The 27,767-nt window shown below is 46.9% G+C and overlaps 1 protein-coding gene across 1 annotated transcript in view; it reads left to right on the top strand.

Moving 5' to 3' along the window:
- LOC119186252 (phospholipid-transporting ATPase ABCA3) overlaps positions 1–27,767 on the top strand; it is a 51,049-nt gene that overhangs the window by 16,143 nt on the left and 7,139 nt on the right. Inside the window, exons 7-12 of the mRNA XM_075883610.1 lie at positions 2,121–2,246; positions 3,428–3,685; positions 6,015–6,262; positions 8,151–8,234; positions 9,217–9,471; positions 21,654–21,812. Coding sequence (XP_075739725.1) covers positions 2,121–2,246; positions 3,428–3,685; positions 6,015–6,262; positions 8,151–8,234; positions 9,217–9,471; positions 21,654–21,812 — 1,130 coding nt within the window. The remainder of the gene's footprint in view (positions 1–2,120; positions 2,247–3,427; positions 3,686–6,014; positions 6,263–8,150; positions 8,235–9,216; positions 9,472–21,653; positions 21,813–27,767) is intronic.

The following is a 27,767-nucleotide window of genomic DNA, read 5'->3' as shown; positions in this document are numbered from 1 at the left end:
CCTCCACATGCAAGAAACTTTCGTCGATTATGAGTGGTTGTTGTGTCTATAAGTTAAATGCGGCTGCCCGAGTCAAAGGCGGTTGTTCTACCACACACGCTATGATGTTTTGTGCCCATATTTCCGGGTAGAAGAGAGTTAACGTACATTTGCCTTTCAGAAGCTTCGTTTATTTAATTGTATGTATTTGCGCACAGTGGCATTTTGGTTATAAGGCCAAATAGCATTATAATAAATGCGAAGAGTTTCTTAGCGAACTTCAGCGACTTTAAGCGAATCTATATCTAACTATCTATCTATCTATCTATCTATCTATCTATCTATCTATCTAGCCGCTTACGTTGGAGGGCACTCGTGTTCACCCCCTTAACTTGGCCTGAACCAAAATTAGCATGGAAGGGTAAGATGGTTTGACGAATACGAAGCGCTGCTGAAGACCTCAATAAAGTCACAATTTTGTCACTTACGTCGTCAAACACGTCCCGCCAGACAGTGGCACATTACCCACGGGCGGGTATGTGCCGCTGGTGTGTGGGTTTGTGCCACAGGTGATTGACACTTAGTGTCTACCGAGGAACGACGCGAACACACATGGGCAATTTTAACGTGCGAGCGTTAAAATATATTCGAAATTGGTAGCGTCAACCCCACAAATGCAAAGAATAAATATCAGGGTCTCAGCTGGAATCGAACCCAAGCATTCTGCATTGCAATGAAGCATTTTACCACAGAGCTACGCTAGTTCTCGGAAATACTTTTCAAATAGACGTTAATCTTCATGAAACGCCAATAGTGGTTGCAGTGCTGCCTACCCAATTAACATTACACATGTGCTCCTTTCATCTCTCCGTCACGTCGGGTTAACGTTAATTGTGGTTGCCATCCGCTGAAGTTGATTCATGTGGCAGTGTTCAGGGCCAGCATCCTCGCGAACATCAGCGCTTCATATCAGCTTCTGGTGTTGCTAATGCGTATGTTCCAGTTGGCATCGGTGCGCAAGTGCAAATAACTGCTTATATAAACATCTGCAACTCTTTAACATGTCTGTGCGTGCAATGTTTGCACATTTATTAAGAGTCACTTCATGACATGTCAAACAATAATATTGCAACGCAGTCACCTTACCTCCGCATGCTTCGCATAACGTCGATTCCCAGGTGCATGAGATCTGCCATATTTTTTTATATTAAAATCTAGATGAAATTCTATAAATAAATATTAAAAAAGAGACCTTTATTCAGGCGATCCATTGAGATGCATATTTCACATACGTGGTCGTAAGTTCATTTTGCAATTATTTGCACTAGTGGCCAAGAAAAAGCAAGTTACATTGTGCAAAAAGATGAAAGTCACTTATTGCGTAGCCATTTTTTATGTGCTTCGTAAGCTTACAACTGACCACTTAGGATGTTCGACAGCTATTTCGCTGCCCCGCCGCGGTGGTCTAGTGGCTAAGGTACTCGGCTGCTGACCCGCAGGTCGCGGGTTCGAATCCCGGCTGCGGCGGTTGCATTTCCGATTGAGGCGGAAATGTTGTAGGCCCGTGTGCTCAGATTTGGGTGCACGTTAAAGAACCCCACGTGGTCGAAATTTCCGGAGCCCTCTACTACGGCATCTCTCATTATTATATGGTGGTTTTGGGACGTTAAACCCCACATATCAATCAAATCAGCTATTTCGCCGTGACACGTTCCAAGACCACAGTCAAAAGTTAAGCTCCAAATGAACACAGCCACAAAAATTTACGCACGCTTTCAAAACCTAAGGTATATGTCTATTCATGTAATAATAGAATATGACTGGCTGTAGCGAAAATAAATATTTATTTTAGGCCAATGAGAAATAATTGCTGAAACACACACAAAGACATATTTATTTTTTTTCTTCGGTTCTAATATCTAGCGCTGTAGAATCCAGTGAATTTGATTCCTTATCGTACAGTTGATAATTCGCGCCTGAAGAGGCTGCAGGGCTTTCACCCTCTGCGGCCTTTACTGTAAGCACACATACCAAATTGCTCTCGGCTCTCGGTTTAAATAACTTCCCGGGGTATCGCGGCGCATCCTCCAACAAGTACTAATCAGTGGTGTTCCCTTAATTTCTCTTTCCTCGGCTTGCAGAACTCATCTTTATATTGAATATACTGCACGGCTACGCTGCGCTACCGTTCATCTACATATGTTCCTTCTGTTTCGACAACCCTGGCTTCGGATTCTCTGCTCTTGCCATCTCTACGTTTATAATATGTGAGTAGGCAATTCGCTTTGCACTACCGCAATGTACGGGGCAAAGCTGACCTAAGTTTATTTTGTATTTCACAAATCAGGTACTGTTAAGTTTCAACTAATCCATGAACACTCTTTCGATTTGAAGTGTACCATGGGTTCACGAGAACTTTTAGGCTGCTTCTGATTATTCTCTTCATGCTAGAAAAACTTGCATATGATTGAAGATGCGAGGTTGACTATAATTTTAGAAGAACATAGTGTGCCCAATGCCCACACACTAATTACGTCAAACCAGTTTTATTTCACTTGGGCTTCTCTATATATAGACAAGAATTTATGAATCCACCAAACAGAGGCTATATTTTGCCAGGAAATCCGGTTAAGCTAGCCGACTGAAAAGAAAGTGTTTGGTTCAATTTTATCTCATGATTACCAATGGCCGCCATTTTGGAGACGTTCTTATCAGCTGTTAGGCCTTGTTATTCTAAAATACACACTAACAATACGACCAGTGGAAGACGATGGTGAATGGGCGTTGGTATTGAGATGTGGTCTAAGCCACAGACACGACTGCGACGTGACCGAGGTGATTTATTTGTCTGCGTGGTTTCAGAAAACAGAATTCTCCGCTTCTGAAAAGTATTTCTTTGGTCGCCTGCGAAAACGTGAACTGATCTTTTGGTGCCAAAAGGCTTCGTATTTCCGAGGAGTGCTCGCTAACATTTCCGGCACAAAACAGACGCAGTGATTTAATGCAGCTGGCGTGCGTCTCCGTCGGTCTCACCAGCCTGAGTTAAAGTGATGTGCTGTTTAGGTATCAGTGGTATATGTGTCGTCGCCGTAACAGTGAATACTGCCGATCTCGCCGCACCACCAAACAAAAGTGCCTCTATGACAGGGTTAAGCCGGCACATAATTGTTCGCGTATGATCGGACGTCAGCAAATGTGCATACAGTGCGTGATCGCGGAAAACGTGTGGATTCCAGACTTACTTTTTAAGCTTTTTTATATTTCTGTTGTCTCTTGTTGTTGTTTGGCACACTGAATTTGTAAATAACCACAGCTGTTTAATCATGGTGTTCGCTGACAGGGTAAATTTCGTCACACTCGTAATTACACACATATTGTGTGCAAACAAATTGTTCACGTCGAACCGGTTAATCAAGAATGCTCATATCTGTCTATTGTTTATGTCCAGCGTCACTTTGCTGCACGGGTGCCGTGTTCATGGAGCACTACGCGGAAACGCTGAACAACGTCCCACTCGTGGTCTTCATCGAGACGATACTCCAAATGGCGCGGCTTCTGCCTTCCTACTCGTACTCACGTGGCATGACCAAAGTGCTGCAGTTGGCCACCGAAAACGCGGTGTGCCAACGCGGTGGAGAGGACCTCGAGACTGCCTGCCAAGAAAAGTCTGTCGCCTTCAAGATGTCACTGCTGCAGTGCTGCAAGCGTGAGAGATTTTTCACGTCACGCGTAAATGAAATATAGGTCTTGCCTTTTGTTTGCGCATTTTGGAACGTACACTGTGCAAAAAAGTTTTTGTAAAGAAAACAAAAAGATTCAAGAACCCTTTACTAGCGGAAAATTTAACAAGCTAAGCTTGTCAAGTGCGTGCCTCAAATAAAGCTTTTTTGCAGCGAAATCTGTATATATGGCTGAGAGAAATGAAAAGTCACAAGCGTCCTCGATTAGCTGTCTTATCAGTTACGCCGTTCGCAATCACGTGCGCCATTGGCTGGGTTTCGAGTGACGTCGTTGCAGCCGTGGTGCCGAGCCCACATACAACATTTCTCCTGAAACATCTTGTCGAGTTGGCTCGCGATGTCAGATGCTTGCAACAACGTAATGTTTCGGTGTCAATGTGATGATAGCAGGAGCACGTTCACTGCCGCAAGCACCGCTTTCGGCGGGAGTTTCTCTAGCGGCACATTGGCTTCGGCTGCGACGTCTGTGACCGCCTGTAGTTCAAGAACGTACACTGTTGTTAACGCATAGCGTAACGCATTTACCAGTTTATTATATTCTACCATGACCGTAATCGTGCGAGACAGAGTATGCCGCATGTGAGATAGACACTGTGATGAACCCGAGCGAAACGCGTGTCGAATCTCATTAAGCAGCAAAAATATATAACCTATAATTGTGAGACTCTTAAATGTCACGTCGGGTTGAACCCATTGCTAAACACAGGGGCCACACGTTTCAGATTTCGCTTGTAAACCGTTTGTATGTGTTGCGCGTGCTGTGATTTTTTATTGCTTCCTGGCTTTTTAGAAGTGAAGCTCCTTAAGGCGTAGGTCGGTCGTCCCTTGTATGTACATGCATGTATGTAGTAACCATCTCACAGCATACCCACGGAGTGAATGATGATGAGTGGGGCGAAGCTTCGGAGGTTTTTATCGGGAAACCATGAATCCTCTGCTGGCCGCGTCCGTCCGTCATCTGCCTGCCTGCCTGCCTGCCTGCCTGCCTGCCTGCCTGTCTGTCTGTCTGTCTGTCTGTCTGTCTGTATGTATGTATGTATGTATGTATGTATGTATGTATGTATGTATGTATGTATGTATGTATGTATGTATGTATGTATGTATGTATGTATGTATGTATGTATGTATGCATGCATGCATGTATGTATGTATGTATGTATGTATGTATGTATGTATGTATGTATGTATGTATGTATGTATGTATGTATGTATGTATGTATGTATGTATGTATGTATGTATGTATGTATGTATGTATGCTTTACGCACGGATGGACGCATGGACGAACGCAGGTACGGTCCACGTATGGACTGATGAACGTACAGACGGTCGCACAGATGGACGCATGGTTGGAAGGATGGACAGTCGCACAGAAGAATGCATGGAAGGACGCATGGACGGACGCACGGAGTACAAACGAATGGATGGACACTCAAAGGGACGCATGGATGGAGGGACGTATGGATGGATGGGTCGACGCACAGATGAACACACAGATGCAAGCACGGACGCGCCGACGAACCGACAGATGCCTGGACGGATGGATGGACGCACAGATGGATGGACAGACGCACAGATGGACGTAAGCGAGAACAAACAGATGCACGGAAGTGCGGACGGACTGATGGACGCATCACCCCACTTATCAATATTCTCTTCGTGGATATACTGTGATTTTTTTTCGTCACATTAAACACGATGGCAACTGCACTTAATTGTGACACAAGACTGACGTTCTGGTGCTGGCCCCGAATGTGAGTCTTTTGCCACGATTGGTTGATATGCGTTCAAATCAGTTATGCATTTGAACAATCCGCATATAAAAAACGCTAATAATTGATAAGAGAGCATGAGGTAATTAAAAGTAGTACATGCAAATTGACGTATACGACTGGCGCACCTCTGAGGGGCAGTTATGTAGGGCTGCTGGCACGAGCTGCTTCCAGTACGACGATGCCACCATTTAAATCTTGAATGAAGAGATGTTAGCGGATGGTTTTATGCTCTCTCATAGTTTAATACTGAGTACTCTAAATTGTTAACCACTACTTCTAAACACGCTTTGGATAGGTACAAGTTCATTACACCAGGGACGGCTTTATGGTCTCTCATGGTGAAGTATCAAGTGCTCTTTTGATACATATTTTTTATAAACACGCTTTGCTTTTGTCCATGAGCCACTGTCAGAAAATCAAGCTAAGGCCGCGCCTCTATTTCTTTCGATGAGGTGCTGGCTAAGGATACCTAAACAAATCTTTTAACATGCTTAATTTCTTCTCTTTTGCTATGCGTGCAGACATCGCTGGCCCTGACCCTTATCGTTACGCAATCAGCCCTCTGGACGTGCACTCGTACTCTGCTTTTTACGAAGTGCTCACCCTGTTTCTGGAAGGGCCGCTGCTTTTCGGTCTGCTAGTGTACGCCGACTACTACTTGCTGCGCCAACTAGACCGACACTTGACTGCTCCCGAGGCCGAAAACAATCTGCGCCTCCTAGTCCCGCCTGCAGAGCAAGGGGTCATCGGAGGACTATCGCTCTCCAAGGTACATATGGATGGCGTTCTGTCGGGTGCGTTACGCTGGAAGTTCTCGAAACCGTTCATTAGTGGCATGAGTACCGAGCAAAGCTTCTGGTTCGAGTACCGAGCAAAGCTTCTACCGGTCTACACTCTACTTCTGGCATGAGTACCGAGCAAAGCTTCTGGTACCAAGCACTTCTGGTTGGGCGTGGGCTTGTGGTTTTGAGAATAATCAGAAGTCTCGTAGAACACAAAACTGGAACGAAGGTTATGATGCTGGCTGAAGTGAGGAGTAACTATGATACACGTTGTATCACAGTATAAGTTTGCCTAATATGTTGGCCAAGTCCCATTCACCCTTAAATAATGTCAATGTATTTAAGGACTTCATTACTGATGCGGACGGTTTTTTGTTATGAGCAGCTGGGATTTTCGAAACACCGGACAAGGCAGATCTGAATCGCGAGATTTTTGCGACGCGAGTTCCGCGATCCACTTCCGCACCACGATCAAACGCAAAGTCGACCACGAAAACACAGCAAGGCCCTTGAACGCCACGGGAAGTTTAACTGCCGGTCAGCAGAGCCCATTATTAGAAACGCCTGCATTTTTTAGCGATAAAGCTCCTTAGACTTGGGCTTGTCTTCTGTTGTGGTCGTAGCATGCAATCGCTGCTATAGTCGAAACATATGTGAAACTACAGAAAAAAGCTTTCACAATGGATGGCAAGGTAAAAAATCGCCGTTACCAGTGAAAATAACCTATCGAGAAGAGTTGATTTCTTGTAAATTGTGCCTAAATGTCGAGGCTTCTCAAACAAACCTGCCACACAAAAGCACACGTCGAGAACTATACATCCCTGATTAATTTCTCATAATTTTCATCATTCCGTACATAAGTTTCGATATTTAAATAGTATAGAGTACTGAGTAGTCTAAATCGTTAACCACGTGTTCTAAACACACATGTTTTGCGGACCTCTGCCAGCAGCAGTGGGACGGCCTTTGCTCTCCCATAGAAGGGTACCAAACACTCTGAATAATGAAACACTTTCGCCATACACACATCTCGGCACCAATAAGATGGCGTGTTCTCGTATTCGCTTTCATGCACTGTACACTCTAGCAATTAACCGAATCCTCCTTGAATGACCTAATACAACAAGAAGGCGAAATAAATTTACATAGATATACTAATTCACTGATTTATCTTGACTTACATTACATGAATAGATGCTCGGGTAACGTATGGTTGCTCACACATACGATGCACAGAGCTTCACTGGCTGGCCATTATTCATTTCGTGGAGATGACGCTGTCTCTGTTTTTGGGAGTGGAAACTTGCCAACGCTGGTAACAAACTCGGACTAAGCAGAGATGAAGCACACTGGTCATAATTATCGCATGGGGGCCACATGCCAAATCATGGTCACATTGCCGCCGGTCTACCGATGCCAACTAGGTGGTTGGTTCATGACACAAAAATTCCGCTACGCCACTTTTAACAACTTCCGTTGTCAACAGCAGATGTCCATTTTCAGTCTTCTAGTTCTGTAGTTCTTCCACTTCGTGTGCGTGCTTCGCGTCTATCACTTCGTGTATGCCCTTTTGGTCTATGCTTCACCTCCGGTTGCAATCGTACTAAGGTAAGCATCGTCGTGCCTGCCCTTTTGGTCTATACTTGACTTTCGGTTACAACTGTGCTAAGGTTAGCATCTGAGAGAACCTCGATAAAAGATTGTCGACATCACGGGCCCGATGCACTGGAACAAGAAAGTATGTGGAAGTGGTCCAAGAAGACACTTCTTATCATGCGGATTGCAGCGTTGTCAGAAAAGAGCTGATGGTTTGGAGGTTGGCTGCAAGCGAGTGCTGACTGGGTGCGTTGAATCTGCAGAATTTTTTGTCCACAGGGATATAGAATGTATGTCACGCTGCAGGGACTCATGTACATGGAAGACCCCATCTTGGCAGCGCTGTGCTACCCCACTTCTATCGTAGGCAATATGTGTTATGACGCAGTAATATTAAAAACCTCGGGAGCTTACTAAAATATTACTACAATCTGACCTGGAAGCACGCATATGGCGGTAATACAGGCCATTTTGTGTTATGTTCTGCAGAGACAAAGATTCAAATTGCAAGACTTTCCGATTGATTTATATACCCCTGACGCAAGTTGTACTCTTATAAATATAGATCTCTGCTATTCCGAACTGAGCTTGTGAGCACACATGCAGCGTGGAATGTGAAACTTCGACACATCTCACTTGTGCAGAAACTGCCCGCATGTAAAGGAGCCGAGATGCTTCCTTGTAGTACCAAATTAGCATTTCATCGCTTACGTGATTTCAGGTTCTATATAAGCTACACTGATGGGTCTAGAAACATTATTCCGGGAACCAGTAATGAATACATCAATAACACGAGCAAAATTTTGAACTGGCAAATCAGTCGTTCTTTTCGGTTTAATTAAGCCTTTTCGCATCTCACACAACGTAAGAATGTCCATTTGCTGATATTCATAAGCTCTCCTGTAGCCATTGTATGAGCACGGAAGGGTGCACACATATGAAATTAAGAATAAACGACATTAGTGATGACAACAGCTGTGAAAAACAAAGCAGCTATAGCAACAATAGACATAAGATGGTTGATTACACTTTAAATCAATCGTTAAACTAAGAACAATCTCACAGTGAACAAACCATTCTTGTAAGAAACAATTATTTTGCAGAAACAAAGGTAATAGCAACCAAACGGAAGCGTCATCGCACGAATCAGTAGCTACTAACCATGGCAACCCAATGACAGATTTATTTAAAATTTTGCTTTTTGAGATCCATTTGCACACAATACATCTTTATTTTAGGCAGCTAAATGTTTTTCACTTGAACTCGAATGCAGGTGAAGGTTGTTTTTTCTTCAGATAATTTGGCTTTTTTCTTTCTTTCTTTACGATTTCAATCGTACTTGCAGCCAGCCGTCAAGCACCACGAGGACACAGATGTTGTGGATGAAGACAAACTTGTAGCGAATCTTGTCCAGAATCCGGTGACACCTTCGCCTATTCCACAGGCGTTGACAAACCAGCCTTCCAAATCACAGACCCAGTTGCAGGCGAAGCAGCAACCAAAGATGCCATCCCAGGTTCCAGACAGCATGCAGCCGGCCATGGTGGTGTACCGCCTCCACAAGGCTTACGGTTACCTGGAAGGCCACATTGTGCTACAGGTGAACATCGTTTTATAATTGAAACTTGGTGCCACGAACTTCAGCCTGCACTGATCGCTCAGCTGTTAACACAAGTAATGTATCGGATGCAACAACGTTCGGTTTCAACGCTCACACAAAAGCTATTGTAAATGCTAAGTATCGCCCAAAAATTGCGTGTGAAAGACTGTAGAACATACAAATATAAGCAGAATTTGTCACGTTTCGGTTAAGGAGCTTTCGTAATTGTCTTACGACTTGAACCAACTCGGAGCTCAACTTATGAGTCAACGAGTTTAGCTTTGGGGCTTATCTTGCTGCATCGTCATTGAGACTTGCAACGTTGCAATTAGAACTGCAGGTTGAATAAAGTTTTTACAAGTGTTTATTAAGCAAGAAGTTCATGAACAATATTTTGCCATTGCACGTGACAACCACATGGAGTTGCACTCATAGCCCAAATAAAGTAATAATGAGGTTAGCTGCACTTAAACTATTTGTTAAATGACGAGTTGGGCCTTATTATTCTGCTTGCCAGTGATGCCGAACTGCACTCTGATCAGCAGACGTGACGTGTTTAGAAAAAGTTGTTAACTATTTAACGAGTACTCTACTAAGGGTTAGGGTCTGTTCGACCTGTCAGGTCTGAATCAACCTGTTGCAACCAAAAATAAAGCGTTGCAGTACGGTAATCAAACCGAACGATTGCCTCCGGCCTCCATTAAAGCCCCGCTAACTGCGGTTCGACTAGTGGGATTCGCGTATTACGTACTTCAGTGGATAGGGAAGTTATGCTACTTTTTTACATCATCTTGTCGCTGAGAGAATATTTTATTTGGATACACAATACCTTGAGTGCTTACTCGTCTCATCCTTAGCAACCTCGTGGTTTATGGGTGAGGTAAATTCGTAGAAAAGACTGTAAACCGATTTACACCCATATAGGTGTTTTATAGTGTCTTTAACTGACACCCCTACACCCCACGAAATAGTTGTATTAAACAGGACTACACCTATACCGTGGGCGGATTTCCGAATTTACACCCTATGGCACAAACATTTTTTGGGGTGTAAAAGCAAATGTACACCCAAATGGCCTTAAGGGAGTGTGGGTGCAAAAGCGAATGTACACCCAAGTAATCTTAAGAGCGTAAGGGTGTAATATTGCTATGACACCCTAACACTCTTGAAAAACAAAAGTAGTTGAGGGTGTAATTCACCTAAAAGCAAAAAGGGTGTGGGCGTGTTCATGCTGAATAATGCCCCAACACCCCTGCGAAAAATACCATAATACGAGTGTTACCCCTTTCCAGTAGGCCCTTGTAGAAGCACGTGAAAGCTTACCCTTTAGCTAGACCTTTCATGTGCAGATGTCCTACTGTAGTGGCTCCTGCCGCCGTGTGGTAATCCTGGCCCTAGCACAGTTTTTATGGTGCATATATGAAGCACTGTATATAAGGCTCTCACATATAACATGTAATCTTAGCTGAATGCGAAGGCATCACTCAAAATGACTGTCACACATAACAGAACGTTCACAAAGTCATGCCATTGTGCAAAAAGAAATCTAGCTTTATTTTATTAGACACAGAGCACATACAGGCTTCAGAGATAAATTGTACTTTAATCAAAAGCGCTTTTCAGCTGTGCAGAGCGGAATACCATTTGCTACAAAAGAAGACCGAAAATCAGACGTCAATGGTGCGGCATGGAGCTCTCACGACCGATGCATGCATATCAAAGTACAACAGAAGAGCCTTTATTTGCACTTAAATATGAAAAACTAATTTGAACACGCTTCAATGCAGCACAAAAGCACAATGCAGTGAAGCACACAAACAGCAGGAAGAGTAGTGCAATGCAGCATGCCTTATTTCTCCAATATACTGAAATAATATATCAATGCACTTGAACTGGTATAGTGCATTACGGGGAAGAAGAAACGGCCGAGCAGATCGACACAAGAGGACATAGCGCTCTGTCCTCTTGTGTCGGTCTGCTCGGCTGTTTCTTCTTTCCCGTAATGCGCTAAACCAGTTCAAGTACGACGAACCAACTCGCCCAATCTCCAACACTCGTGATATCAATGCACACTACAATTGCCTCATTGATACGCCACAGTCTGCATGAGTTGTGGCATGCGTTATGCATATTATGCAAGGCTAGTGGTATTCTAATGAATGTAATGACAAAGCAGTCTTAAATTGGCATTTCCATTTCACAATAATACTTGTGTGTTCAGACATTCAGAATACTGGAAAAACAATAATACAGGAGTGAAAACAATAGGCAAAATTACAATAGCTTAACAGTGTCACTAGATACTAACCATGCAGAATGATTGATTTAAAGATGTAAAATTTCAAGCGCATCACATAATATGTCCCCCTGAAACAATGCAACATCAAGGAACATAAAATGGACACACAAAAGCGGGGTGAAAGATTAACCACTTACAGCCAGCAGAGGTAGAGCAGCCGAGCTATCACCTGAAGCAATATTTTGGAGCATCATATCTTGCTTTTCCAGGGAGAATATTTAAATTTGGAGCAGGTTTCAGGAAAAACAAACGCAGCATTTTTGAGCCTCAAATTCCAAATTAACAGCATTGATTGATATGTGCGGTTTAGCGTCCCAAAATTACCATATGGTTATGAGAAACGTCGTAGTGGAGGGCTCCGGAAATTTTGACCACCTGCGGTTCTTTACCGTGCACCCAAGTCTGAGCACACAGACCTACAGCGTTTCTGCTTCCATCGGAAGTGCAGCCACCGCAGCCGTGATTCGATCCCGCGACCTGGGGGTCAGCAGCCGAGTACCATAGCCCCTAGACCAGCGCGGTGGGGCTCCTAATTTACAGTAGTACAACAAATTAGACTGAATCACACAAAAATAAAATTATATGTAGAAATTATTTGATATCCGCTAATACATTCAAAATATACGAGAGCGCAGTTATTTCAATAAAAGCACTCTTGAACTGTCCCACAGTGCAAACAATGCTAACCTCCCTATTTACGAACACTCCTCGACTCGAATCTCGTCCTTCACTTGAACTATCCGAGCACAGCACCACCGCTTGTCTAAAAATGACGCTACGTTTCTCGAGAATCGCTGCAGATTATCCCTGATATTGGGTGACTTGCTCTGCCTAGAGACTGCGCTGGAATTATTTTCTCAAGTTAAGGTGAAGCATTTAGTGAAGGGACGTTCTAAAATACGGCGGTAAAACTCACAGTAGTATTTGCCGAGCTTGTCAAACTATTTGACAGGCGACCCAGAAATTCCTGATATTCGTAAAGGAGGTGGCGCTCAAGGAGGTGGCGAAAAGAAAAAAAAAGTGGCATACGATTTTCTTTATCGTTGCTTAAACTGCAAAAACCTCATAAATCACTCTAAAAGACGGCCAACACTCATACTAGTACTCGTTAGTGAATGGCATCTGCATGGCAGAGTAATATAAGGAAAAATATTTTGTGTCCTGTGACAGCGAGTATTAGTAGTGTTGAGAAACGGCGGACCGATCCCGCCGAAGCCACCACTGTTGCGAAAGACGGCGACGCCAACACGGCCCCGGAGGCGCCACTGCTTTCAACTCCGCCGGGAAGGTCACCAGCCGTTTGGTAGCGTATGTTTCTCAGCTCGCGACTGCTTCTGCGCAGAGCTGAGGAGACGAGCGGACGAGACGACGGTGAGTTAAACAAGGTTTATGTACAGCATATATACAGAGGCGTTACAATTTCGGCACTGGGGCCGGCAGAGACTCGAAGAGCCGAGCTCCTCTCTCTAACACATAGGTCAGCCTTTCGCCTAGAACCGCTGACTCACACACATGTCGGCACTCCGACACGGGGACTCCTCTCCTAGGATCTCCGATCGCGACGCGCCGCAGGGCTTCTTTTATTTACACCGGGCCCAACTAAAATGTCCAATCAGAAGCGCCGCTGGTCTTCCGAGCAGGCTCCTCCAATGGGGTTCGCCGCGCGATGCGTCAGGCCACCAGACATGAGGACGCCGGCTCGCTGTCACGTGCGCAACTGACTCAATGCACGTGGGCCACAGATGCGCCGCGCGTGTTCACGCCGTGGAGTTGTTCGCGCCCGGCGGAGTGCGGGCTGGCCTTGACCCAGATTGCCTGTTTCAGAGGCACGGACGTTTGACGAGGACTCGCTGGCATAACAGCACCCCCGCCGCCAGACAATGCACCGGAAAGACGAGCTGCTTCCACGGGGCTCGGATGTCAGGTGCGCTCGTTCGCCAGGTCCCTCCAGGTTCGCCTCCAGGGCCATGGGGAGAATACAGCTCCAGACTGTTCCGGGAACACATCCCATCATTGACGACGGATCCCAGCCCCACTGGCTTGTCGCCACAACTTGCTGACCAGCTTCACTCGTCTCTTCTGACCATCTTCGGTTTCAGCACTTGTCGATGGTTCTGCAACTTGCTAAGAACGGTTCGACAACAGACAACACACGACACAAGCAAGTGCCCTCGGTCACCCAACAGAACACCAGACAAAGTATAGAACAACATATACCTATCTACGTGTCTATCGGAATTTCGTTCCCTCTACATCAAGAGGCACATGTGGGACAAAAGACTCCTAAAGTAAGAACTTGAATTTTTCACAATTACAACCCCGCAACGAATTAGAATACCACATAAAGTTGGCCCCTTGAGATCACTCTGAACGAGAGCGCTCAGCCCAGGTCGTGATGAGGTCAAAATTTTGCCCCGAATCGCCAGCGAGAAACCGAAAGGTTGAGAAGTTACTAGCTGGAACGCACTGCTCAATGCACCTGCATTAGCGTTTACCTTTCCCCCTTTTTTTTTCTTTAGCGAACGTCAAAGTTGCGCTGTGGAGCAACATGCTCCACCTCAGTAACCGGCCACTTTTAGGCGACGATACCTATGCGGCACCAAGAGCGGCTCACACTTGCGACGTTGCACAGGGGAACAACGATACGGCTTGCTACTGATTGACTCCTCACCGCTTAGCTCGATATCGTGTTCGATCACCCTCATGTTTCCGGGGCGGTCCGAAAACACGTCTTCAAACTCGGAACCAATCTTTCTCAGGTCCTCTTTCTCAGGTCCTCCTTCACTTAAGCTAGGCTCTAGGTTTATCTGCTCCCAAATTACTTTCGATCTCCCTTCGATCACCTCACTAGAACTCAAATTTTCTGCTTCCTCTTCCACTGAAGCCTTCAACAGCTGATTTACGACCGCTTGATGTTGAACATTGGGTTTCATCAAGTTGTAAATTTTGTGCTGCCGCCTTCCTACTTGCACCTCATAATTTGTATCGCAAGGCTTCGATAATACTTTGGCGGGCCCTTCCCAATCAACCTCAAGCTTGTTCCTTTTGGGTGGCTGCAGCCGCATTACCTGATTATCAACTTCAAAAGCGCGCTTCTTCCCCGATTTCTCGTAGTGCTCCTTCGACAGCACTTTTGCCGCGTTTTTCTGGCTTTCCACTCGCGCTTCAATTTGGCTTTCCACTAGCGCTTCAATCGAGAGATCCTCACGCTGCCCTCGAATGAGCGTCTCTCGATCAACTCTCGGCAGCTCGCTCCAACTTTCCGCTACAGGCGAGAGCGTTGCAACCCTCTCGCTCTGACTCAATGGCGCCACGTCGTCTCCCCCAGCGCATACCGCGCCGGCCGCTCCCGCGACGGGCCGCTCGCGTGACTGCTCACATGACTCATGCGGAAAATTTCCTTTCTGGGGTTCCGTCGACCCGCCGACAAGGTCACTTGAGAGTTCACCGCATGGAACCAAGTCAAGCTTCCGCGAAAGCTTTCGCGCTTGCGATCGCGTGGGAGCCATGCACGCTAAGTTGGGGAAGAACGATTTGCCCTGCTCTTTGAGAAGCTGCTCCGAGTTGTTGGAGAAAAGATAAGAAAAACGACCATTCAGCGCGGCAGACACAGCCGCTTCGGTGCAAAGCTTACCGAACGGGCCTTCAATGACAACGGTGGCGATTGGTAAGCGAACACTCTGCTCCTCGGCGACTTGCCTGATCCACGCGCATTCTCCTGTGAAGTCATCCGGAGACACCAATGAAGGATGGACAACGTCCATGGTTGCCGCTGAGTCTCTAAGTGCTCGGCACGTTTTCTCATTGACCCTAATTTCTTGGAGATACGGCTCCAGCAACCGCATGTTTTTTTCTGATTCTCGGATCGTTGCGAAGGCAAACTTTTCCTGACAGTTTCTCGCGATGTGCCCTTCCTTTTTACAGTTGTAGCAGATTAGCGGCTTCCGTTTGTTTTCCGATTCAAATGCCTGTGTGGTAGAAACCTCTCTCGATTTCTCCGCTTTTGCTTGCCCTTCCCCTACACTGTCCTTAGTAAGAGATGGGTCCTTTTTGAAATTACGGTGCGGAACGGGTTTCCGTTGATCAGGTTTCCTTGAAAAGCCCTCTTTTCTCTCATCTTTTTCAACGCGCACTGCCCTGCTATGCAACTTTCGGCGAGTATAATACTCCTCAGCTAACTCAGCTGCCTTATTTAACTGTACTTCCCCAAGTCTGTCCTGCAGCCAAAGTTTAACATCCTCCTCGATGCAGCGGTAGAATTGCTCCAATGCAACGCATTCCACCACTTTATCGCGGTCGTCATAAACACCTTCGCCCTTGAGCCATTCAATTAAATCGGCTTTAAGACGAAACGCGAAGTCAACGTGTGACTCATTCCCCTTTTCAGCATACCGGAACCTTTGCCTGAAAGCCTCGGGTGACAACTTATAACGTCTCAAGAGCACTTCCTTAACCTCGTCATAGCTCTCAAACGCTTCCCTAGACAAGCAAGTTATCGCGTCGGACACTTCACCGGGAAGAAGAGCTAGCAGGTTCCGCGCCCAAAGAGGCCGCTCCAAAGCGTTTCGCTCACAGACGTGTTCAAACTTGACGAGATACTTCGCCATGTCCTCGCCTACTACGAACGGTGGCAGTTGGTCCCGAATTCTAAAACCGCTGACCTGAATCGTCGGAGAAGCTACGCTAGGCGCCTGCGAACACTGTAGGATTGCCAATTCTAGTCGTTTCAACTCTAGGCGCTCTTGTCTCTCGGCCTCCTCGCGACGTTCGCGCCTTTCAGCTTCTTCGCGAGCTTCGCGCCTTTCAGCTTGTTCACGTTCGCGAGCTTCGCGCCTTTCAGCTTCTTCACGTTCGCGAGCTTCGCGCCTTTCAGCCTCTTCGCGAGCTTCGCGCCTTTCAGCTTCTTCACGAGCTTCTCGCCTTTCAGCCTCCTCACGTTCGCGAGCTTCTACTTCTCGCCTTTCAGCCTCCTCACGGCGTGCTTTAATATCCACCCAGGCCTCATCGACTTCCTCAGCCGACACTCCCTCATCCTTCATGATATCAAGGATCGCTTGCTTTCGTTTCGCACGGCCCAAAGTAATGCCGAGTTCCTCACAAATTTCGATGAGTTCCTTCACTTTAAGGTTCTCCATCGTTCACACTAGCCTCTTGCTGTTTGCCCCTGTTAAGAATCTACTTGCCGTACCCACTATAAGCCTACTAGCAAGACGCGCAAGCAATTTTTCACCCTCCCGTGTTTACCACCTCCGCATTAACTTTGGTTTCAAAGCACTTCAACTTGGCTTGAAACGATCAAAGCTCACTGCAATGCTTCACACAGCCCTTTCTCTAAACTACTACAACCTGAGCTAGAGTAGTCTGGTGAACTGAGGGGAAAACATCAGGCACTCACCGCATCGATGTCGCTGACGCCGGCCGATCCCACCGCTGCCACCACTGTTGAGAAACGGCGGACCGATCCCGCCGAAGCCACCACTGTTGCGAAAGACGGCGACGCCAACACGGCCCCGGAGGCGCCACTGCTTTCAACTCCGCCGGGAAGGTCACCAGCCGTTTGGTAGCGTATGTTTCTCAGCTCGCGACTGCTTCTGCGCAGAGCTGAGGAGACGAGCGGACGAGACGACGGTGAGTTAAACAAGGTTTATGTACAGCATATATACAGAGGCGTTACAATTTCGGCACTGGGGCCGGCAGAGACTCGAAGAGCCGAGCTCCTCTCTCTAACACATAGGTCAGCCTTTCGCCTAGAACCGCTGACTCACACACATGTCGGCACTCCGACACGGGGACTCCTCTCCTAGGATCTCCGATCGCGACGCGCCGCAGGGCTTCTTTTATTTACACCGGGCCCAACTAAAATGTCCAATCAGAAGCGCCGCTGGTCTTCCGAGCAGGCTCCTCCAATGGGGTTCGCCGCGCGATGCGTCAGGCCACCAGACATGAGGACGCCGGCTCGCTGTCACGTGCGCAACTGACTCAATGCACGTGGGCCACAGATGCGCCGCGCGTGTTCACGCCGTGGAGTTGTTCGCGCCCGGCGGAGTGCGGGCTGGCCTTGACCCAGATTGCCTGTTTCAGAGGCACGGACGTTTGACGAGGACTCGCTGGCATAACAGCAGCCACTTCCAAATCATAAAGCACTTTTCCGCAGAGCGAAAGCACACTCTGGCAAAAGCGACTTCAAAAGCGTTATGGACGTCATGGAAAGGGGGGGGGGAGAACTTTCTTTCAAACCGTTCTACTCTTCTTTTGCTGTGAGGTTAGAATATAGTCAAATAAAAGTTATAATTACGGTTGGCGCATCTGTATTAGATTGGATGATGATGACCCCACCTCGATGGTTTAGTCACCAAGGTACTCAGCTGCACTTTTTATGCAGGCGAAAATGCTGTAGGCCCAAATGCTTAGATTTGGGTGCACAAGAACTCCAGGCGGCCGAAATTTCTGGAGCCCTCACCTAAAGCGTCTCGTAATCAAATGGTGGCTTTAGGACATTAAACTGCACACATTAATAAATTAGATGGTGATGCACAAGCTTACGCTGAATAATGGATTTTACGTTTCTTGATAAAATTAACAATACTGAGAAATAATTGAGGCTGGTTGGACATTTCATAATGGTTTTGTGCAAAATTAGGAAATTGTATTCAATTGACACAACTGGCGCGGCTGCTGTTCTCTTGAACATGCAAATATGAATACGAAAATAGCATGTAATATTGTGCTACAGACATTAAACATGTGCTGTAAATAGACATGAATGCCTGAATTGAATTGTCAATTTCACGTCAAAACCACGACCGCAAAAAAAACACATGGACAGGACGGGTGCTCACTAGCAGCTGTTTGTACCATATATTCATAATATACCATATATTCATACGTACAACCATAAAAAGGTGGCGAGTCGGCATGAAGTACTGATGGTGTTGGTGCCCCTAACAAACTAGCGAAATTGCGCCGGTGCATCGCTGAAAATCATGCTGAGCAGCTGAAAGGCTGTAAAAAGAAGCATACGTGGCCATTCACAAAGTCTGCCACTGAAGGGGTTTACAAGATACCCCTATCGTGCAGAAAGAGACATGTTGGCCAGACGACGAGGCACTGCGTCAATGATCGAGCGAGGGAACATGCCCTTATGGCAAAGAATAACCACGGTGCCCGTTCAAGAGCGCATGTCACTTCATGTGGATTCACACCCAGAGCAATTTCGAAGGGCTTTCACAAAAGAAACGGGGTATCAATTGCGTTAGCAAAACTTCACTCATCGTGTATGAGCTGGAAGCACGGTATCTAGCATTCATGTGTCCTATAGCCTCATTAGGTAAGGGACGGCCCGAGTAGGTTGCACATGCGTTGGCGAAAAGTGGGTTTATATCAGCCTGTTTTCTCAAGAAATAAACAATTGCAAATGAGTGCCCATCCTGTTTATGTGTTTTCTTGGTTTGTGTGGTCCTCATTTTGGCGCGAAATTGACTAATATTTAATGCAAACATGCACCAACTATCCCAACAGCCAGTTATACTACATATGAATGCCGCTGCTGCACATGTAAACAACAATAGCACGTGCAGCTGCCTTAGAACTGTGAAAAAAAGCAGCGTTATACAGTGCCTCAGAGGAGGCACTTTCAATATATTTCTTGGTAAATAAAGGGCTTAATAAGCATAGGACCTTTTTCTGTGTTCACGACAAGCTGTTAGGGTGATTTTATGCCAAAAGCCCAGCCATTCTGGCGACCATCTCAAATGCATACGAAAATTATTGTGCTGATTAACTGTATTAAAAGCAGTGAAACGGTAGGATATTTCGGAGCGAAAAAAATGTTTGGTCACGTGGTTGCCTTCAGAACTTTCCGGAATGTCGTTTGGGTGTTGTTTATGAAAAAAATTATTTTAAAAGTACGTTCTATACCAAATTTTGTCTACATGTTGAGTAAAAATTCTTGTGTAAAGTGTTTGAAGCTCAGTAATAATATTGCAAATATACTGGCACATATGCTTCTAAGAATTTATCCAAAATGTGTTATGTTTGCAATTTTTTTATTGGAGTACTGCAGTTTGTATGAATATCTGAGTAGTGAATACTTACTCCACGCAAAGTATATTTTGGGAATAAAAAATTTGAAACCTCTTAAGTTGGTAAACTTTATGAGAAAAAATTCATAAATTCTACAAAATCGTAATTTTTGTCCATATTAGGATGCAATTTACGCCATGTGGTGGCTCAACTAAAAATTACCTTTAGACATAAATTGAAAGCAAAAAAACAGTTCTTCTCTCTTTCTTTTTAGGTTTGAAGGTCATATTTATTTGAAACACTCGACAATGAAAATCACGTCTCAATATAGACGAAATTGACGATTCTGCGAAATTTGTAATTTTTCTTGTAATGTTTAGCAGCTTTAGAGGTCTCATAATATTATTTCCGCAAAACATACCTTTTGTGTAGTTAGTATTCATTACTCAGACATTCATAGAAATTGCAGTAATAGAAAAAATGCAAATATATACATCTTGGCTTAGTTCATGAAGGCGTGGTAGACGAAGAAAGTGCTTAACAGCGCAAACGACAAGAAGGAAAAGAAGAGACGAGAACAGAGCCCTGAACAAACAATCAAAGTTTACTGCAAACTAACTGCAATATATAGAAAACAGAACCTGCACACAACCACGCACCATAAGCAGAATTGCATACATGCACCATACGGCCTACCTTATCAACAACCGGTCATATAAGTGGACCCCAGATAACTAACTTCATAGCAGTTAAGAAAGATTGAGGGTACGCTAACACAAGAAGCACCAAGTTGTTGAATTATAGAAGGCTTCACTAATCTCGTGCTCGCGCCGATTTTATATCCCCCGTGATCAAACACTTGTCAAGAATTGGCTGACAACAAGACCTATTACAATGGTCTGCCAAGTGGCTGAGAAGGAAACCTTTTAGAAAGTTAGCGTGCTCCCTGAACCGATCATTCATGCATCGCGCTGTTTGGCCAATGTCCACAAGTAAATACTATCTTGTAGAAAATCGCTAAAACACATTCAACATGGCACATAGCGTGTTTCTTAGTGCCTGCTTTTTTCTTAGGTCCTTCACTGTTGACCCTGTGACATAGGCCAGCGAGCTTGTCGCGTGCGCAGAACGCAACACTTACACTATTTTCTAGCGTTAGGTACAATGGCCTCGCTGAGCCAAATTCGCGTGAAACTGGTCTGCGCACGCGCGATGATGCTCCGCCGCTGCCGTGCGCAATTCGATGCGCTGCGCAGACGATCAGTGGTGTCACGCACCGGAACCGGCACCTTTTCCAGCGACCTTCTTTTGCCTATGGGAAAATTCGTGTACGTAGGGAATAACAGCCTTACTAGAATGAGGCTTGTTGAGTTAGCTGTTTCTTTGTGTGTTATCAGGCAATCTTAGTGACGTTAAGAGAGCCTCGGCAATAGAAGTAAGCAGGGGATTAGAAAAGCCTGCTTGTTGAAGGCGGTGAACTTAGAGCGAGAAACTGCACTCTATCTGGCGGTGACAAGAGTCAGTTAGAATTGCCTTTAGACAGGAAAAAGCGATGCTTCACTTGACTAGCTTAGAATGGGTGGACGTAAAAAGAACAAGGCTTTTCCTTGAGCAAGGTTCCATGAACAAGGAACAAGTCAACTGTAATAAAAAATTTCGTTGCATTCACAGCCTCATACTTGTGTCAGGCAACGTGCACGTGAGGTGAGAAATTTTTTTCATGAGAACACTCTTACTCGCTGCAATTGCAAGGTCAGGGTGCTACACATTGGATAAGGGAACAAATAGTATGAATATGCATTGAATGTTCACAAGGACTGCTGCATGAAACCAATTTCGAAGGTCATCTGCGCTGATGCAGGGCCTGAGCTTCAGCGTGCGCTCGGGCGAGTGCTTCGGCCTTCTCGGAGTCAATGGTGCTGGAAAGACCACCACCTTCAAGATACTGACGGGCGAAATCCTGCCACAGGAGGGTGATGCATACATTGGTGGCGTGTCCGTCGTGCGTAATGTGTACGAGGTAGGTTGATGACGCTGGGCATCTGGCTGCACATAGCTGCACAATGTAGCGTTCAGTCGCGTCAAAGGTGAACTCAGGCAATTTTTGACCAAGTCGTAGTCGCAGTGATTCTGCGTTCCTGAGACGCTCCTGTCACAGTCCTGATAGTAGAAACACTCGGTAAGTTTAACAATAAGTTCAAGTAGGCATGGAAATGCCCCACCAAAAGGAAACTTAACCAAGCAGTACTTTGTATTTGTCCCGTAAAATATGGTAAAAAGTGGAACTATTGCAACATCCCACAGCGCGGAGTATGAAATCTTTGAAAGCGGCGTAGAGCAAACGCTCAATGGAAAGGTGACCCCGCCGCAACACACGTACCACTATACGGTATGGTTAAGTAGTGCGTTTTCAGGGGCGAAGTTCCTTATAGCGACGCCCGTTCGTCCCTCGTAATCGTAGTAGTAGTAGTGTGGAACCAGTCTTACATTTTTACCTCCAAGGTGGTGCCGGTGGGAGATTTCTTTTGTGCGTTCTTGAACAATAAAAAAATCGCAGTGTGCGCGTTAACTAAAAGCCAAATTCTCCTCTCTCTCATTTCCCCTTAGCAGCCATTGGCATGTACATTGAACACTATCTGACAAGAAAGGGTTGCTACGTTATACTCGCTGGGCGTAACCTCTGAAACGGGTTGTTGAACAAGCAGGAGTTGACTCGGCGAAGGAGAGCTTTATTTAGCGCAAAGGCTAACTGAACGCAAGCCTGCGATCACAGCAAGTCTTTTTCCTTTTCTATACTCGAGCTCCATGCCCACTGCCCTCGTTACAATCACCCCCGGCCGATGAGGGAGCCATCCTGGCGACCTAAGGACAGGTGTACACAGAAGGGTCATGGTACGGCTTGAGTCGAGAGATGTGTACGATTTCTTTTCCCCGACGGTGCTTGTCCGGAGATGCATCCAGCGGCTCGACAAGGTAGTCGACAGGGGATGTTTGGCGTACAACTCGATAAGGGCCATGGTACCTGGACGAAAGCTTGTGGGAGAGTCCTGGAGGAGTAGAAGGAATCCATAACCACACCAGTGAGTTCGGAGCAAAGCTCATATGCGTGGTTGATGCGTCGTGGCGATGTTTTTGCGCGTCTGGTCATGTGACGTGAACGCACGAGCAAGCTTCCGACATTCTTCAGCGTGTGCTGCTGCTCGAGAAACGGTAGTCATCTCTGAGGGGTCCGGTCGATAAGGAAGAATGGTATCCATTGTTGATGATGGCTCGCGTTCATAAAGAAGGAAGAAAGGCGAAAATCCAGTGGTGCTTTGCGTTGCAGTGTTGTAAGCATATGTCACAAGAGGGAGTATGCTATCCCAATTTGACTGGTCGGATGAAGCGTACTTGGCCAGCATATCCACAAGTGTACAATTAAAACGCTCTGTCATCCCATTAGTTTGCGGGTGATAGGCTGTGGTAGTGCGGTGTATGATGCGACACTCGCTCAACAACGCTTTGATGGCATCGGAGAGAAAAACGCGGCCCCGGTCGCTTAGTAACTCCCGAGGTGCTCCATGCCTTAAAACCAGGTTTTGCAGTATAAAACACGCAACGTCTTTTGTGGTAGCAGAAGGTAACGCAGCTGTTTCAGCGTACCGCGTTAGGTGGTCGATAGCGACAATGACCCAGCGGTTGCTACTCGAAGTATAGGGAAGCGGACCATAAAGGTCGATTCCGACACGATCGAAAGCTCGTGCTGGACATGGCAACGCTTGCAAGGGACCTGTGGCATGTTGAGTGGGCATTTTGCGTCGCTGGCACGTAAGGCAAGACCTTACATAACGGCGAACGAAACGGTACATACCGCGCCAGTAGTACCACAGCTGCAAGCGAGTGTATGTTTTTAACACACCAGCGTGGCCACATTGCGGATCATCGTGGAACGTGGCACAGATGTCAAAGCGCAGATGTCGGGGGATGACGAGCAACCACTTACGGCCAATCGATCTGTAGTTTCGGCGGCAAAGCAGCTTATCTCAAATAGCGAAGTGTCCTGCTTGACTGCGAAGCGTCCTGGAAACTGGAGCGGGCGTCCGGTTTGAGAGAAAGTACAAAAGAGAAGAAATCCAAGCTTCTTTGCGTTGCTCGGAAGGCATGTCCGAAATGCTGATGGCCAAGGCAGCACTAGTGGAGATAGGCGAGCCGACAGGCTCTGAAGTCAATGGCGAACGTGACAGGGCGTCGGCGTCAGAATGCTTCCGGCCAGAACGGTAGATAACACGGATATCGAACTCCTGTAACCGCAATGCCCAACGAGCGAGCCGACCATTAGGATCTTTTAGTGAAGATAACCAGCAAAGCGCATGGTGGTCTGTTACAATATCAAACGGACGTCCATATAAATAAGGCCGAAATTTTCCGATTGCCCAAATAATGGCGAGGCACTCCTTTTCAGTTACACTATAATTCTTCTCGGCTTTACTGAGGGTGCGGCTGGCATAGGCAACGACGTACTCGTCAAAGCACTCCTTGCGTTGGGCCAGTATGGCCCCTAGCCCGACACCACTAGCGTCCGTATGAAGCTCCGTTGGAGCAGACGGATCGAAATGTCGGAGTATGGGAGGCGTGGTGAGGAGCCGTCGGAGTTCCTGAAATGCATCATCACACGCCTGCGACCAGGCTGACAAATCAGAACTTCCGGCAAGAAGATTGGTCAAGGGGGCGATAATGGAGGCGAAATTGAGGACGTAGCGCCGGAAGTAAGAACATAGGCCGATGAAGCTTCGAAGCTCTTTGATGGTGGTTGGCTTTGGGAACGCCGCGACTGCATTAAGTTTCGTAGGGTCCGGGAGAATGCCGTCCTTAGAAACCACATGGCCGAGAATTACAAGCTTGCGAGTGCCAAAGTGGCATTTTTTCAAGTTAAGTTGAAGTCTCGCCGTGGAAAGGCACGTAAGAACTTGCTCGAGGCGGCTGAGGTGGGTCGCAAAGTCGCTTGAAAATACCACAATGTCATTCAAATAACAGAGGCACGTTTTTTATTTCAGACCTCGCAAGACGGTATCCATCATCCTTTCGAAAGTGGCAGGCGCATTCCAGAGGTGAAAGGGCATAACGGTGAATTTATATAGTCTATCCGGTGTTACAAAGGCTGTCTTCGGGCTGTCACCCTCTGCCATTGGCACCTGCCAGTAGCCGGAGCGTAAATCTAACGAAGAAAAGAACTCCGCTCCTTGTAGGCAGTCCAAAGCATCATCGATGCGCGGCAGAGGGTATACGTCTTTGCGCGTTATCTTGTTGAGTCGGCGGTAGTCAATGCAGAACCGGATGGATCCGTCTTTTTTCTTGACGAGAACAACCGGTGAAGCCCAGGGACTGTTGGAGAACTCGATGATGCCACGTTTCAACATGTCGTCCACTTGTTCGTCGCTGACGCGGCGTTCAGCAGATGACACACGGTACGGACGCTGCCTTAGCGGGGCTTGTTGACCGATGTCAATACGGTGAACGACCGCAGAGGTTCGGCTTAAGCCTGACTGGTCACGATCGAATGAAGAACGAAAGCGGAGAAGAAGATTTATAATCTCTTCGCGCTGAGTTGGTGCGAGCTCAGTGTCGATGGCATCCGAGAATACGTCCAGAGCATCATTAGGCGCGTTGGTAGGAGTTACAGTACAAATTCGGAGCGAAACCGTAGAATCGGGTATAGTAGCCGGAAGAATGCACTCGTAAGGTTCGTAGCTTCCCAGGCATTCTCCACATAGTAGGGATGATGGGCTGTCCGAGGGATTGCACACATAAATGGCAGCATGACGATTGCGAAAAATGACGACGGCAAACGGAAGCATGATATTTCGACGGCACGCAGATGGGACCGATGGCATAAACAACACAGGCGATTTCGGAGGGAAGGCACACGACACCGAGACAACAAGAGCTGAGAAAGGCGCAATGTCAACGTCAGAAGCAGCAAACACTCTACACGAAGCACCATCGTCGGGGTCATAGCACGGCACAGATAACGCGAGTTCAGAACGAGCACAGTCGACCAAAGCAGAATTTGACGAAAGAAAGTCCCACCCAAGGATAATGTCTGGCGAAGAATGGAATAAATCTACAAATGTGACGACGTACATCACACCTTGAATGACGACTCGTGCAGTGCACAAAGCTGAAGGCTGAATATGATGGGACGTAGCTGTCTGCAAAGATAGGTCGGTAAGTTGTGTGGTCACTGTCTTCAAGTTTCGGCACAGTTTCTCGCTAATTACAGATACGGCAGCTCCAGTGTCAACAAGTCCGTGTACCTTAATGCCATCAATATAGATTTCGATTTCATTCGGGGGACAGCAGTTAGGTCTTGAAATTTTCGCTGCCAACGCAGTTCTTGCCTCCGGAACGGCGCCCGTCAGTTTTCCCCTCGCGGTGGGCTGTTGCAACGTAACATCGGAGAAATAGATCGACGACGAGGAGAAGGTGAACGGCTTGCGCCGGATGGTCGGCGACCGGGACGTACGTCTAGAGATGGATCGGCAGGAACGGGATATCGCGGCTGAGCGGGCATGGTGGGCATGTAATGTGAGGCCCCTGCAATGTCGGGAGAAGGGAAGCTGCGACGACGGCAGTGACGAGCTACGTGGCTTGGGATGCCGCATGAAAAACAAATCGGCCGATTATCCGGAGTGCGCCATTGGCTGACGATAGGGGCACTGTTCGCTGAATAAGGTACCGTAAATGGTCGTGCAGGCGGCGGCGTCATATAAACGTTCTTACCTGTTTCATATATAGCCGGAGACGGGACGGTCAGCGAGCGGGAAGGTGGCGTCGACGAATAAACGCGGCGAGTAGCTTAGTAGATGGCCGGAGACGCTGGCGCACGTGGCCGAGCAACTGCGGCTGCATACGTTAGTGGTGCGGTAACAGTTGGCGGAGCCTGAGCTGGCGGCAATGCTTCAGCAAGTTGCGATTGAATGACCTGGCGAAGCGAAGGTGACAAGGGTGCCATCGGCTCGGTAGTTCGTGTGATTATAGATAGCTGCCGGGCGACCTCCTCGCGTATGAATTGTGTAACGAGGGCAGTGGGCATGGAGCTCGAGTATAGAAAAGGAAGAAGACTTGCTGTGATCGCAGGCTTGCGTTCAGTCAGCCCTTGCGCTAAATAAAGCTCTCCTTCGCCGAGTCAACTCCTGCTCCAACGACGGAGTCAACTCCAACGACGGATGGACGCGGCCAGTGGATGATTCATGGTTTGCCGAAAAAAAGTATCATACGCGCAATGCGCGATGTGCGAGCGCGCCTTGCGCCCTATGTGCGAGCGCGCGAGAAAATAGCAATGAGTTTACATGAAGACGCTAGCGATTGCGTGTTTGTCGGCGGTGCCGTACGCTAGGGGGCGTGGTGTAGCAAAGCAAAAGCCGTTTTGGCACACTGCGTGTTGAGAAGGTCGGCGGATGGGCAAGGTTGCAGAGCGGCGTGCGCGTAAGGCGGCGGCGGCTCGCGCTCGAAGACAGAACCCCGATGTGCGAGCACGCGAGGCAGAAGCGTGCCGTGCAGCTGTGAGGCAGTGCCGACAAGATCCCAGCGTACGACAACGGGAGGCCCAAGCGACGCGGCAGCGGCGTGCAGACCCAGCCTCGCCCCACTCTCCATCTTTCATCCCGTGGATATGCTGTCATTTCTTTTTTAAAATGTGTCAGTACATTATTTTTATAACATCAACTTCATGACAGAAACACGCCAGTAGAGGGACCTAGGGATTACATATTTTCGTGTTAACAAAAACAAGCTCTCCAAACTTCCTTCCTTCACTTTTATCAAGTTTTTCATATACACCTTTATTCTAGTAAAAATATTACTCGAGAATAGCCTACGCCAGTTCATGCGTTTTTTTGTTTTCTTTGCACTAAGGCACAGCACACTTGCAGTAATTTATTATTCTGGGCACATACTTTGCAACTATCGTTGAACAGCGCTATGCAGATGTACGTTC

The sequence above is a fragment of the Rhipicephalus microplus genome, unplaced genomic scaffold (genome assembly GCF_043290135.1).
Source record: "Rhipicephalus microplus isolate Deutch F79 unplaced genomic scaffold, USDA_Rmic scaffold_18, whole genome shotgun sequence".
Classification (NCBI taxonomy): Eukaryota; Metazoa; Arthropoda; class Arachnida; order Ixodida; family Ixodidae; genus Rhipicephalus; species Rhipicephalus microplus.
Note: the sequence above shows the minus strand (reverse complement) of the source record. Positions and strands in the feature narration are given on the sequence as shown.